This window comes from Polypterus senegalus, chromosome 16 (assembly GCF_016835505.1).
Source record: "Polypterus senegalus isolate Bchr_013 chromosome 16, ASM1683550v1, whole genome shotgun sequence".
Classification (NCBI taxonomy): domain Eukaryota; kingdom Metazoa; phylum Chordata; class Cladistia; order Polypteriformes; family Polypteridae; genus Polypterus; species Polypterus senegalus.
The window spans coordinates 54,582,273-54,597,117 of record NC_053169.1 but is presented as its reverse complement, the minus strand read 5'-3'; the positions used below and the strand labels follow the sequence as shown (position 1 = coordinate 54,597,117).

General features: G+C 43.1%; 1 protein-coding gene across 3 annotated transcripts in view; it reads right to left on the bottom strand.

Moving 5' to 3' along the window:
• Positions 1-14,845, bottom strand: part of disc1 (DISC1 scaffold protein) — a 248,571-nt gene that overhangs the window by 25,520 nt on the left and 208,206 nt on the right. The window contains exons 11-12 of one of the 3 annotated variants that reach the window (XR_005630805.1): positions 13,884-14,142; positions 2,229-2,269 (exon numbers count right to left, since the gene is read on the bottom strand). Coding sequence is in view for 2 of the 3 variants with exons in the window: in XM_039737724.1 (XP_039593658.1) it covers positions 2,412-2,423; positions 13,884-14,142 (271 nt within the window). In the remaining variant the exon portion in view is untranslated. The other 2 variants (XM_039737724.1, XM_039737722.1) reach the window with 2 other exon arrangements.

The following is a 14,845-nucleotide window of genomic DNA, read 5'->3' as shown; positions in this document are numbered from 1 at the left end:
ATTTGTTCAAATGTCTACTGATAGTTATTTTTTTTTTTTATAGTAGGCCCTAGCAGTAGGATTGTTTGGTTCGGTTACAACTTCATCCTACCTTTGCCGTCTAAGTTTGTTTTTCCCCTTGGGTTTCTGCTTGCCTGGTTTTGGTTGTTCTTACAGTTGTACTCTTATCTCTCTGGATCATGGCTTTTGCTTTTCTTTATAATTGCTTGGTATCTCCTGCTGCTCACAATAATCCTTCGGGCACTTCAATGTGCCCCTAACATTATCATTATGATATTATGCTTATTGTTTTCTTACTGACAGGCAGGGAATTTCCCTTCATTGATCAATAAAGTTCATTTTCTTTCATTCTTTCTCTTTATAGTCCCCTATATATCTACCATATCTACATATCTTATATGGTTTCCAGATTAACAAGTTATATTATATAGTGTCTATCTATCTATCTATCTATCTATCTATCTATCTATCTATCTATCTATCTATCTATCTATCTATCTATCTATCTATCTATCCTCCTTAACTCATTGAATATTCCTTTATTATGATGGCAGTGTAGACTTGCTGCATGGACTTTGAGAGACACGAGCTTGAGAGAAGAACAGCACTGATAAATCCCATTGTCTTTCACAATCTCTGTCCACACTAATCTTTTCACATCATTTATACTAAAACAAATGAAAGTGCATATGACATAGTTGTCCACCTACACTGGGCATGCACATTGCATACATGTCTTAAACCAGGCATACATTGTGTGATTTTGTCACAATTTTAAGCCCAATTTGCAGTCACTGACTGATTTTCTGGGCCAGCCTGAATTTCAGCATCATCGGCTGTTGCTTCAGGTGCAGTATGAGAGCGGATGTGATGCATATTGCATCTTACATTTGGGCTGTCATGTCAGAAATGTCAGTCGACTGTTTTGCAGGTGAAGAAGTCTCATTGAGTGCATTGAGTGTGCAGTCTGAGCACCCAAGTCTTAGCAGGTCAAAGTTCTTGTGCACTCTGAGCACATAAATATCTGGTAACTATGCAGTGTGAGCAGTTACTTGACAATGATTTCTAAAAATCACCCAGTGTATGCCTGGCATTATGCAAATTCAGCAATCATGAAGGGATGTTAACACCACCAGCCACAGGATTTATCATAAAACTGTAGCGACCAGTAAATTACTTCTCTTTTGTGCATGTCTGAAGCATTTAAAATGTACAAAGTGCAATGTATGCAGATAAGCAACTTGACAAGCACAATGGATACAAACTCTTCTATGTCTGCCACGATGGAATATGATTTTGGTCTGTGACGGATGACCAATCAGTGAATGAGAGGTTGTAATGAGTAGTATCCATTCAGGAAAGAGCCACGTAACCAGAGCGCGACTGTGTTTTCAGAAATCTCACACTGAAATGGCAGACATCTCTAACTCTGGGGTGTTTGTTTTCATGGGTTGAAAATGCTGGTGTGGTACGGATGAAAGGCGAAAGCAGAGGCAGATGTCTGCGTTCTTAAAAAAAACATAGTAGTGTGGATGGGGCCTTAGATCCAGTCACAATTTACAAGTGTGAATAAGCTTCTTTATATTAGTTAATATTAATGGATTAATTAATCAATTTCAGGCTTACCACAGGCCACAGCCTAATCCATCAGAATGAGTTCAAGGCAGGAATTAATTCTGGTTAGATGTTCAATGCCTCTCAGTATCATCATTATTATTACTATTTGGCTGACACCTTTATCTAAGGCAACTTACATCAATTGACCTTTGGTTACTTCTCTTTTGTTTTTCTAATTGGAGCACAGAGAAGTGAAGTGACTTGCTCCTGGTCATGTGGTGTCAGTAGCAGGAACTGAACCCGCAATCTCAATATCCATTATGCCCCGAACCATACTGGCTGGGGTTAATTTACAGTCGGCAATCAACTGACAATCAACCTATTATATGTTTTAGGATGTGGGTGTTAAAAAATAGTGAAAACTCACACAGATAAGAAGAGAACAGGGGGTGCCCACCAGAAATGAAATTCTAAACCCAAGACTCTGGCTCTCTGGCACCATGCTACCCAAAGTAACCTTAACTTCTGTTTCTTAATTTAAAATCTTGACATCTTAATTGAAAACAGTGATATTTTTCCTTACTAAATAAAACATATTCCAAGAGCAGTGATCTCCTTTGGATCGATAAGCAGACAGGACACACCACAATGGAATTTTTACCTTCTCTTACCTGCACGGTCCTGGTGTTTTAGAAGATTAGGTGGTGCCGCCCTTCAGCAGGACAGGGAGAGCAGATTGTGTAGCATGCAGGACACACACGAGAATGGCAAGTGGTTACAAAGGCAGGGGAAAAGTGTGGAAAGGAGCAAGAGAGGTTATTGCTCTAATCTACGGAAAGGTGACAGTCAATGTCCTAGAAAGGGAGCTCAAAAAGATAAGGAAAGAAGAATAAATAATTGACAGTGTGGTGAAATAGCAACAATAGCAAGGCATCCATCTACCTTGTTAAACATTCAATAGTAAAATTTTCTTGCAGTTATGATAGTGATAACCCAGTAGGGAAGTAAGATGCCTGAGAGCAGCTGGACACACTGGAGATCACTAAGACAGATTGGAGCTTTATAAGTTTTTCAAACTTCAACAAGACAATGAGAAAAAGTTAACAAATGATGCCTTCTGATCATTCTGGGGGAGGTCATTACAAGGTAATCCATGACATGAGCTGAAAGGCATACAGCGACTGCGCCTTTCTATTAATAGCAGTCCCCACAATCCCTTCTGCACATTTCACACCTCACTTAAGTGTTTCCAGCTGAATCATTTGCCAAGCGCCTCAGTGTTAATCGTTCCGCTTTTCTTTTTAAGATTTCATTTCAAACAATTCACAAGGACAACCTTTTCTGAAGCCGGCGACTCCAGAAGATCTCACTTGCTATAACAACTCACATTCTTCTTTGTTCACTTTTCATCTATTTCATTTCTTTTTCTTCATTTTTTTTTTGTGGCCACATAATTTCTCCCCGTTGCACCCTTAGCTGAAGAATAAGATGAGTCACTGGGGAAGGTGTCCAAATTTTTAAGGTCAAGGATAAAAGATATTTTTCAAACTCTGAAAATGAGATTTTTGTTAAATAATGTCAGATCCCAGCAGACGCCACAATCGATGCGCATGTAGACGGGCGTGACAAGTGACTGATGAGATGAGGCCGTAACTACAGCAGGCTGCAAAACATAATAAGGCCTCACTCATCATACGTCTGACAAGAAAGAAGGTTGGAAGTGCAAATCCCAGGGTGCTCTATGGCTGGATACTTAATAGCAAAAACTGGGCCAGGATGATATTTCTGTCAGAGCTAGTGGGCACGGTGGGAACTGGATAGGTGGGGGTGCCACTTGCTACTGGTAGCATCTTATCTGTCACAGTGCACTCCACCACTTTGGGGCATCAGAGCCAGGAGTACAAGTGTATCATGATTTGGTGAATATTGAATATTGTACAATTTATTACCACCTGTCTTGTCATATACAGTGCCTTGCAAAAGTATTCATCCCCCTCAGTTCTTTGTCTTGTTTTATTGCATTACAAGCTGGAATTCAAGTGGATTTTTGGGGTGGGTTAGCATCACTTGATTTATACACCATGCCTACCACTTTGAATGTGTCAAATATTTAGTATACTGACACAAACAATAAATTAAGACAAAAAAGCAAAAATCATGAGTGTGTGTAAATATTCCCTCCCCAAAGTCAATACTTTGTTAACAACCTTTTGCTGCAATTCCAGCTGCAGTGTCTCTATTAGCTTAGCACACCTCGTCTTTGGGATAGTTACCCATCCCTCAACTCCTTCAAGTTTGATGGGTTGCGTAAATTGCATAAGGTGCATAAATTTGGGCACCCCAACAGAGATATGACATCAGTACTTAGTTGAGCCTCCTTTTACAAATATAACAGCCTCTAGACACCTCCTATAGCCTTTGATGAGTGTCTGGATTCTGGATGGAGGTATTTTTGACCAGTCCTCCATACAAAATCTCTCCAGTTTAGTTAAATTTGATGGCTGCTGTGCATGGACAGCCTGCTTCAAATCATCCCATAAATTTTCGATGACTTTCAAGTCAGGGGACTGTGACGGCCATTCCAGATCATTGTACTTCTATCTCTGCATGAATGCCTTAGTAGATTTCGAACTGTGTTTTGGATCATCGTCTTGCATAACTTCAACTTTGTGACTGATGCTTTAACATTATCCTGAAGAATTTGTTGATATTGGGTTGAATTCATCCGAACCTCGACTTTAACAAGCGCACCAGTCCCTGAACTAGCCACACAATCCTATAGCATGATGGAACCTCCACCAAATTTGACAGTAGGTAGCAGGTGTTTTTCTTGGACCAAATAACTAAATTTCTGTCTCATCAGTCCAAAGCACTTTGTTCCAAAATGAATCTGGCTTGTCTAAATGAACATTTACATACAACAAGCGACTCTGTTTGTGGCGTGAGTGCAGAAAGGGCTTCTTTGTCATCACCCTGCCATACAGATGTTCCTTGTGCAAATTGCGCTGAATTGTAGAACAATGTACAGATACACCATCTGCACAAGATGTTCTTGCAGGTCTTTGGAGGTGATCTGTGGGTTGTCTGTAACCATTCTCACAATCCTGCGCATATGCCGCTTTTGTATTTTTCTTGGCCTGCCAGACCTGCTGGGTTTAACAGCAACTGTGCCTGTGGCCTTCCATTTCCTGATTACATTCCGTACAGTTGAAACTGACAGTTTAAACCTCTGTGATAGCTTTTTGTAGCCTTCCCCTAAACCAGGATACTGAACAATCTTTGTTTTCAGATCTTTTGAGAGTTACTTTGAGGATCCCATGCTGTCGCTCTTCAGAGGAGAGTCACAGGGAAGCACAACTTCCAACTGTCCACCTTAAATACCTTTTCTCATGACTGGACACATCTGTCTATGAAGTTCAAGGCTTAACGAGCTAATCCAACCAATTTGGTGTTGCAAGTAATCAGTATTGAGCAGTTACGTGCATTCAAATCAGCAAAATTACAAGGGGACCCACATTTTTGCACAGCCAGTTTTTCACATTTGATTTAATTTCATACAACTAAATACTGCTTCACTAACTATCTTTGTTTGGGAAACACCCCAGAACTCAGATGTTCCTAGGAAATGAAAGACATAACACTGTTATCTTTCCTTCAGCCCTGACGTGTGTGTTGAGTCCTCCTCATGCTGCTGGGAAAACTCCAAACGTGTTTTCTTATTTTTTCTTTAAGCAATCGCTTATTATCTGGCCACTCTTCAATAAAGCCCCTCTCTGTGGAGTGTACTGCTTAAAGTGGTCCAATGGATAGATACTCTCACCTCAGCTGTGGACGTTTGCAGCTCCTTCAGTGTTATCCTTGGTGTCTTTGTGGCATCTCTGATTAATGCTCTCCTTGGCTGGTCTGTGAGGTTTGGTGAGTGGCCTTCTCTTGGTGGGTTTATAGTGGTGCCATAATTCTTTCCATTTTGTTATAATGAATTTAATGAGGGGGAGGGGGACATTTTTTTATAACCTAATCCTGATCTCTACTTCTCCACAATGATGTCTCTGACCTTTCTTGAGTGCTCCTTGGTCTTTATGTTACTTGCTTGCTGAGGTGGCAGAGTCAGGGGCCTTACAGAACAGGTCTGTTTATAAAGACATCATGTGAAAGATCATGTGACACTATGATTGCACATGTCAACTAATGATGTGACTTCTCAAGTTAATTGGTTAGGCCAGGTCTTATTTAGGGGTTGAATACATATGTACTCACAATATATCATTTTTTGCTTGTTTTATATATATATACATATATATATATATATATATAAACTGCTCAAAAAAATTAAAGGAACACTTTGAAAACACATCAGATCTCAATGGGAAAAAGAAATCCTCCTGGATATCTATACTGATATAGACTGGGTAATGTGTTAGGAACGAAAGGATGCCACATCGTTTGATGAAAATGAAAATGATCAACCTACAGAGCCCTGAATTCAAAGACGCCCCAAAAATCAGAGTGAAAAAATTATGTGGCAGGCTAGTCCATTTTGCCAAAATGTAATTGCAGCAACTCAAAATTGTACGCAGCACTTTGTATGGCCCCTGTGTTCTTGTATACATGCCTGACAACATTGGTGCATGCTTCTAATGAGATGACAGATGGTGTTGTGGGGGATCTCCTCCCAGATCTGGACCAGGGCATCACTGAGCTCCTGGACAGTCTGAGGTGCAACCTGGTGGCATTGGATGGACCAAAACATAATGTCCCAGAGGTGTTCTATTGGATTTAGGTCAGGAAAGTGTGGTGGCCAGTCAATGGTATCAATTCCTTCATACTCCAGGAACTGCCTGCATACTCTCACCACATGAGGCCAGGAATTGTCGTGCACCAGGAGCCACTGTACCAGCATAGGGTCTGACAATGGGTCCAAGGATTTCATCCTGATACCTAATGGCAGCCAAGGTGCCTTTGTCAAGCCTGTAGCGGTCTGTGTGACCCTCCATGGATATGCCTCCCTTGACAATCATTAACCCACCACCAAACTGCTCATGCTGAATGATGTTACAGGCAGCATAATGTTCTCCATGGCTTCTCCAGACCCTTTCACTTCTGTCACGTGCTCAGGGTGAACCTGCTCTCATCTGTAAAAAGCACAGGGCACCAGTGGTGCATCTGCCAATTCTGGTATTCTATGGCGAATGCCAATCGAGCTGCATGCTGCTGGGCAGTGAGCTCAGGGCCCATTAGAGGACATGAGGCCCTTGGGTCACCCTCATGAAGTCTTTCTGGTTGTTTGGTCAGAGACATTCACACCAGTGGCCTGTTGGAGGTCATTTTGTAGGGCTCTGGCAGTGCTCATCCTGTTCCTCCTTGCCCAAAGGAGCAGATACTGGTCCTGCTGATGGGTTATGGACCTTCTATGGCCCTCTCCAGCTCTCCTAGAGTAACTGCTTGTCTCCTAGAATCTCCTCCATGCCCTTGAGACTGTGCAGGGAGACACAGCAAACCTTCTGGCAATGATACATATTGATGTGCCATCCTGGAGAAGTTGGACTACCTGTGCAACCTCTGTAGGGTCCAGGTATCGCCTCATGCTACCAGTAGTGACACTGACTGTAGCCAAATGCAAAACTAGTGAAGAAACAGTCAGAAAAGATGAGGAGGGAAAAATGTCAGTGGCCTCCACCTGTTAAACCATTCCTGTTTTGGGGTCATCTCATTGTTGCCCCTCTAGTGCATCTGTTGTTAATTTCATTAACACCACAGCAGCTGAAACTGATTAACAACCCCCTCTGCTACTTAACTGACCAGATTAATATCCCATAAATTTCATTGACTTTATGCTATACTCTGATTAAAAAGTGTTCCTTTAATTCTTTTGAGCAGTATATATATATATATATATATATATATATATATATATATATATATATATATATATATATATATATATATACACACACACACACACACACATATTATGGGGTGCGAAACAGGGAAATACATTGATTTTCTGAATATATAAAGTCATCGTCGGTATATATAAAGTCAGAGCTGGAATATATAAAGTCAAAACTTGAATATATAAAGTCAGCATCGGAATATATGAAGTCATTCCCGAATATATAAAGTCAAAACCTGAGTATGTAAAGTCAGCGTTGGAATATTTAAAATCAAAACTTAAATATATAAAGTCAGAATCAGAATATACAAAGTCAGCGCTGGAATATCCATCCATTTCTCAACCCGTTGAATCCGACCACAGGGTCACGGGGGTCTGCTGGAGCCAATCCCAGCCAACACTGGGCGCAAGGCAGGAACTAATCCTGGGCAGGGCAAATGCATCATTTTCAAAACATTAACCGAACAGTGTTTTTTACATTTATTTTTCTGAATACGTTTTTGTTAATTTATTTCAGTTTTTTTAGTTTACTAAAAATGTGCCTGAGTCGTTTCAATCAATATATTTTGACTTTGACTTTATATATTGAGGAATGAGCTTATATACTCCGATGTTGACTTTATATAATCAGGAATGACTTTATAAATTCCGACGCTGACTTTATATATTCAGGTTTTGACTTTATATATTCCAGCGCTGACTTTATATATTCAACTTTTGACTTTATATATTCAGAAACAAGTTTGACTTTATATATACCGACGCTGACTTTTTTGGGAGGCACAGATCTGGGGAAGGCTTACCAAACAAAATGTCAAGGCAGTGGCCTCCATAATTCTTAAATGGAAGAAATTTAGGACAACCACAATTCTTCTTAAAACTGTCCGTCCAGCCAAACTGTGCGATCTATTGGGTGCCATTAGACAACTCTCCTGTTCTTAATGCATGTTTTTTATGCCAACAGCCTGGCAATCATTTTAAAAGTAAAACAACAGTATTACTTAATATGGCTGGCAATATCTGACTCCCCTTACAGTATACAACACCCTTGATGATCGTATCTCATTTTCATTATCACATACAGATAACGGTGGTCTGGCTGGCAGCCTTTCTCTGCAGGATGCAGCAGTTTACTTTTTTTCAATTCAGGTGGAGAGCATAATACAAGCGTAAACTCGCAAATATTCATATGTGGTATTGTGAACACCATGGACCTGTTATCAGCATTGCTAAGAACACTCTTCTCACTCACCCTGAATAGCAGGGCTTTCTGGGAATAAATGCTGACATGCTACAAGATAATCAAAGCAAGGAATAATAATAAAGCTAATGAGAGGCCTGAATAGAACAGAAAAGATGATCTGACCAGTGGGAGTACTGGGATTTACAGCATCACAGCACCCTTATATACAGGTAGATACCATGCAGAGATTTATTGCATGGTAGAATAAAGAAGTGTAATGTACAAAAAGGAAAAAACCACATTGGGTGGTCAGCACCATGTTATGGGGGAAATGTAGAGCAGGTGTCAGGTCATCACTCAGAGGTGAAGTAGCCTAAACGATAAGTTCAGTATTTTTCAAGTTCTTCACAAACATCGTATATATGCATTTGACATTTGAAATTATGTTCTAAAGTTACTTATCTATACTAATAAAAGGCAAAGCCCTCACTGACGGGATGACTGACTGACTCACTCACTCACTCACTCATCACTAATTCTCCAACTTCCCGTGTAGGTAGAAGGCTGAAATTTGGCAGGCTCATTCCTTACAGCTGACTTACAAAAGTTGGGCTGGTTTCATTTCGAAATTCTACGCGTAACGGTCATAACTGGAACCTATTTTTATCCATACATTGTAATAGACTGCAGCGCGATAGCTGTGGGAGGCGGAGTTTCATATTAAAGCATTTAACCAATCACATTTCAGCCATCATTTGTTGCCAGGCAGAGAGAATAGACTGCAGCTTGATAGCCGTGGGAGGTGGAGTTTCGTATTAAAGCATTTAACCAATCACATTTCAGCCATCATTTGTTGCCAGGCAGAGAGGCTTTCACAATCCGTTGTGTAGGCACTCTAACACAGAATAAATGTCGATTAACCTGTTGCTTCAACCAATCAAATTTTGAGTTGGTGTCAGTCGGGCCCTCTAGCAGGCGTGTTGCAACGTCACCGTATTCAGACCCATTGATTGGATAGAAGCTGATATGAGGAACTCTACAAGGCCAATGAACGCACCGCAAACGCTCTGAGCGCAAGATTCTCATGTGCACTACGGCCAACTCCATGGCAGGATTCTGGACAATATTATTTGCCAGACAAAGACCAGATTTCAAGACCACGAAAACCTGATGTTTGTCACGCTCCTCGAGCCCCAGAAGTTTCGGGAATACAAGAAAAATTTCACGCATGCAGCCATCACCAGTTTAACACAACAGCTACGGAGCGTTTTTTGATCTGTCTCGACTAAAAACAGAACTGACTGTAATGTATGCCATGGATGATTCTGCAGGAGAATCTCCCACTGATCTCCTTTACTTCCTTCATCAGAAAAATCTGAATGAGAGCGTGGGGCGGCTGTTCACATTGGTATATTTGGCAGTGAGCATTCCTGTGTACCCTGCTTCTGTCGAGTGGACATTTTTGAGCCCTAAATCGAATTCAAACTTATGCCAGAAATACGACAGGGCAGGTTCGACTTTCAGCATTAGCTTCGATGGGGATAGAAAGGGAGGTTTTGATGGAACTGAAGCGCACGGATAATCCGTACGATAGAGTAATTGAACTGATTTTGAGGAAAGAGAGGAGGATGGATTTTGTTTACAAATAATCCGAATTTTTGGTAAGTAAAATGTTGCGATTTTCCTAAATAATATTGCAAGTTTATGAGTTATTATTGATGTTTTTTATGTGTGTCGCGGCTGTGGCTGCAGTAGAAAGGAACTTGTTCACCCTGGTTTGTCTATTCAATAAAGGCATTTATTGTGGCTACAGGAGTTAGCTTTTATATTTATATATATATATATATATATACCCCGATCTACATACTGTCAAATAAACGAACCACACGCTGTGGCACAACATGAGAGGCTTCGCCTCTAGCGCTGACGTCTGAGGTTTGATTCCTGAGAGGGGGTGCACTGAGTGTGTACGCCTGATGAGCCCAGAATTAGGGTGAAACACGTGTCGCATACTGTTTGCATTATTTGACAGTAAAACTATTTCAATATATTCAATATATATATATCAGCGCTTCCCGATTCATTGTACCCTCACACCCCCTTGGTTTGTTGGGCAGAAACACCTCCGGGTCAGGGATTATAAAAGGACTATGGAAACTCACAGACAATAAGCTGAGCTGGGTGGAAGGGTGGCAATGCGTCTGGGAGCTGGAGGATTGGTTTATTTGAGAATCGTTGATTTATATGAGTATTGTGGTGGAGAGTGTGCTTTGTGCACTGTGGAAGAAAAATAAAGTCAACATTTGGACTTTTACCTGGTGTCTGTAGTCGTGGACAGGGGTTCAAGGGAGCGAGAGCGCCCCTATCGTTCACAGTGGCGTAGTCGGCAGGATACTCTAGCGTCGTTTGCAGAGGACCTGAATAAAATATTTCTGTGTGTAACGAACCCCGAGAAGACTACGGAATCAGGAATCACCACAGCATCGCCAAAACCCGAAAAAAACAAATCCAAAATGGGAAAGAAGAAGGGCAAGCAAAGCGACAACGCCAGCGGGAGTGCCGTAGGTGCAATGGCCGACGCTCGGGAGGAGTTAAGGAGAGGCCTTACAAGTCCGGAGAAACCTCCAGGAAGCAACGATCCCTCTAAGGTGCGTGCGGGAGCGACATTAAAAATCCTTTTATTGTTTCTCACCTTGTCCCGTGCATGTACCTTGGAGATGACCACCTGGAGGCTCCGAGGGAAAAAGGAGACTGCCCCGACGACGACGGCCTTCTCCTGTCGAAGCCAGAGCGCCTAGAAGTCGACTTCCGCATGATGGCAGCCGACGAGGGACACGGTAGCAAACCCGGTGCATTCTGGGAAGGAGGAGCTCCGCGTCCTGCTGTTTGCACCTTCGAGCCCGAAGGAACGGACTTGGTCTTTCCGAAGGGGAAGGGGGAGGAGAGCGAGGCATCGCTCAACCCACAAGAAGGTAAGGAGGGTCGTGAAGTAGCTGATCGGGATATCGCAAAAATATTAAAGACAGACCGCAGTTCGCTGAAGAAGGCAACTCGACCCTCTGAGAACTCCAAGTCCCAGACGCCTCCGAGACCCGTCAGAGCACGTGCCTGAAGCGGGCATGCTCATTGGCTCCCGGCCGGCAGAGAAGACAGACAAGGAAGTAAGTCTTATGCCGGTCGAAATAAATAATTATATAAACTTGCGGGAGCTCGAAAAACTAATCGAGCCCGTAGCGAGTGTCTTACAGGTCCTGATGACCATTGAAAAGATCGTCGGGGATTTGGGAGCGGCAGCCAGAGAGCCGTTGGTGAAGGTGAGGGCCTACGTGCGGCGATTTGGTGGGGAGCCTCTCGTAATGAATGATGCGGCAATACAGGTAAGTGAGACCCGTTTCGTACATAATAGAGGGACGCGGTGTGATCCGGGCCCGCGTTTAATAAGTAGCGGGTGCCAATACACGGCGTACCCTACAAGAGAGGCCAGTATGTTAACCGAGTAGTCAGCGGAAGGGCTAATCGATCCGGGGCAGCTAGACAGTGCTGATTCCCGGAGCGAGACGGCCCTTAAGACGCTGCCACCGGAATTTGTAAATCAAGAGGGGTGCAGACAGTAAAGGGGCTCTCTTCTTGTAATAGAGAGACCCAGACTGTATATAAGCCCCAGATTAAACAGGAGGGCTCTAAGGTTAAACCGAGGTCTCCTGACAAGAAAGAAAAAGAGACAGAAATAGAGAAAGCACCATTAGAGGTTTCTCTCCCAGCAAAAGGGGCGGACCTAACATTTCCTTATTGTTTTCAGTCCCGTAGGGGGAGAATACCAGGAGGACAGAGGCAGTGTTACGGGTGCCGAAGGTTGGGCCATATTTGGCGGAACTGTCCTTGGAGAGAGGGGGACAAGATGTCGATTTGGAATAATATTCCCCCTAGGTTCTCCAGGGACCAAGATGTTCGTTTTAATCAAGGCTCAACCAGGACGTCCTCTTGGAAGAAGACTTCCCTCTCGGGCAGGCCGCTCTGAATAATAATTCGTCGTTGGGGGGGGAATACTGTGAAGGATGGCCGGCCATTTATCCCGGCTAATACCCCAAGCCGCCAGGTGGAGCCCTCCTTGCAGCGTGGAGGTCCCCAGAAGACCAGCAGGGCATCATGGACAATGGAGTTTTTATGCAAAGCCCTGCTGGATGCTGTGGGGGCCACAGGAGGGAGCTGCAGGGAGGACCGAGGGCTTCTTCGTGCCCTGTGACCCGGAGGTTCGTCATAGGAAGAGCGACAGGACTTCCGGGTTGAAGAAAAGGACTATTTACCCTGACCCGGAAGGAATAAGGACTTGTGGACTGTTGGGCAGAAACACCTCCGGGTCAGGGATTATAAAAGGACTATGGAAACTCACAGACAATGAGCTGAGCTGGGTGGAAGGGTGGCAACGCGTCTGGGAGCTGGAGGATTGGTTTATTTGAGAATTGTTGATTTATATGAGTATTGTGGTGGAGAGTGTGCTTTGTGCACTGTGGAAGAAAAATAAAGTCAACATTTGGACTTTTACCTGGTGTCTGTAGTCGTGGACAGGGGTTCAAGGGAGCGAGAGCGCCCCCTATCGTTCACAATATATATATAATATGAGAGCAACACTCATAACAGTGACAAAACAATTACATTGACAATCATGTTACGTTATTTTCAAAATGTTTCCTTTTCTTTTTCATTACTTCTTTAACACACTACTTCTCCGCTGCGAAGCCCGGGTATTTTGCTAGTATGTGATAAAATGATTATTTCCAGATCTCTTTTGTTGTCACAAACATGCATCATAATCACAGAAGAGATGTTTTCTTATACTGAAACTTTTGCCACTACAAAGCTAACACATTCGATAAGGTTTTAGGCTTTTGTCTTCTGGTCAGGCCCCATACCCCACCACTTCCATTATAAAATGCCAGTACAGATGATATATTTTAAAAAAATTGTGATCAATTATTTATTGAATGTTTCAAATATAGCAAGAAAACACTAACTTTAGAACACAACTTTGCATGGCCAATGCATATATACTATGTTTGTGAAGAAATACTTTGACTTCTCCTTACAATGCTCATTAGCCCAACAACCTCCTCCAGTTTATTGGTCCAAACAGGACTTCTCTTTTCATTATCTTTTTACAATCCAAGTGTGTACAGCTGACCCAGCAATTTCCCAAAAGTTGCTAAACAATTGTACCCACAGTAGGACACCTTGATCTGTGTTTATAAATACCTCAATCAATTGATCCTGGGAGTTTCCTTTGGCGATGACACGTGGAATATCATCCCATGATCCTGGTGGTTGGAACTGGTTCTCTTTTTTGGTGTCCATCTCTGAGCAGAGGTCATCCAAAGGTTCTGTCTCATCTGTTCGGCTCTCGTCTCCCTCTGAGATGCAGAAGCCTGTTTCTTTCAGCTGCAGCCCACGAAGCAACAGACGACAGGCCTCCAAGTCAGCTTCCCACACTCTGGTCAGCAGTGGACTTCCACAGCTGCAAAGACAACCAAAAAGACCACAACAAGTAAGAGGCTGGTGGAAAAGTCACCTTTGTCCAAAATTTCTGCTGACTGGTATGTTTCATTAGCTTCCAAGTGTTTATGAGTATACTGGATATCTGTGTTAATTTTTATCTTCATCCCCATTTTATAAACTTAATTGTAACAGTAGTTACATAATGTATACATTGTGGCGGGCAGCTGGGGGTGGTACCCAGCCGGGATGCCTGAAAGGACCAGGAGGGGGACTACGCCTCCTCCGGACCATGAGAGGGCAACCGCCCTATTTTGTATGGGGACCACGGGAATGAAGCATGAAAGTACAACCCTATAGGGGCCCGTTGTCACTGCCAGGGGCCGCCCAGATACCTAAGAAGCCCTGGACGTCAGCACTTCCACCACACCCGGAGATGCAGGCGGAAGTATTACCAGGGACACCCAGAGTGCTTACGGGTGCTAATGCGGCACTTCTGCCACACCAGGTAGTGCCAATGGAAGCTCGTCAGGAGGCACCTGGAGCACGTCTGGGTGGACGTAAAAGGGGCTGCCTACCCCATTCAGGAGCTGGAGTTGGGTGGAAGAGGACAGAGCTCGGAGGAGAGGAGTGGAGGTGGTGAAGGAAGGTTGGAAGATATAGAGGCCCAGACTGAGGGTGTGTGCTGCAGGGGCACTGGGTTGTGGGTGGCATTTGTACATATT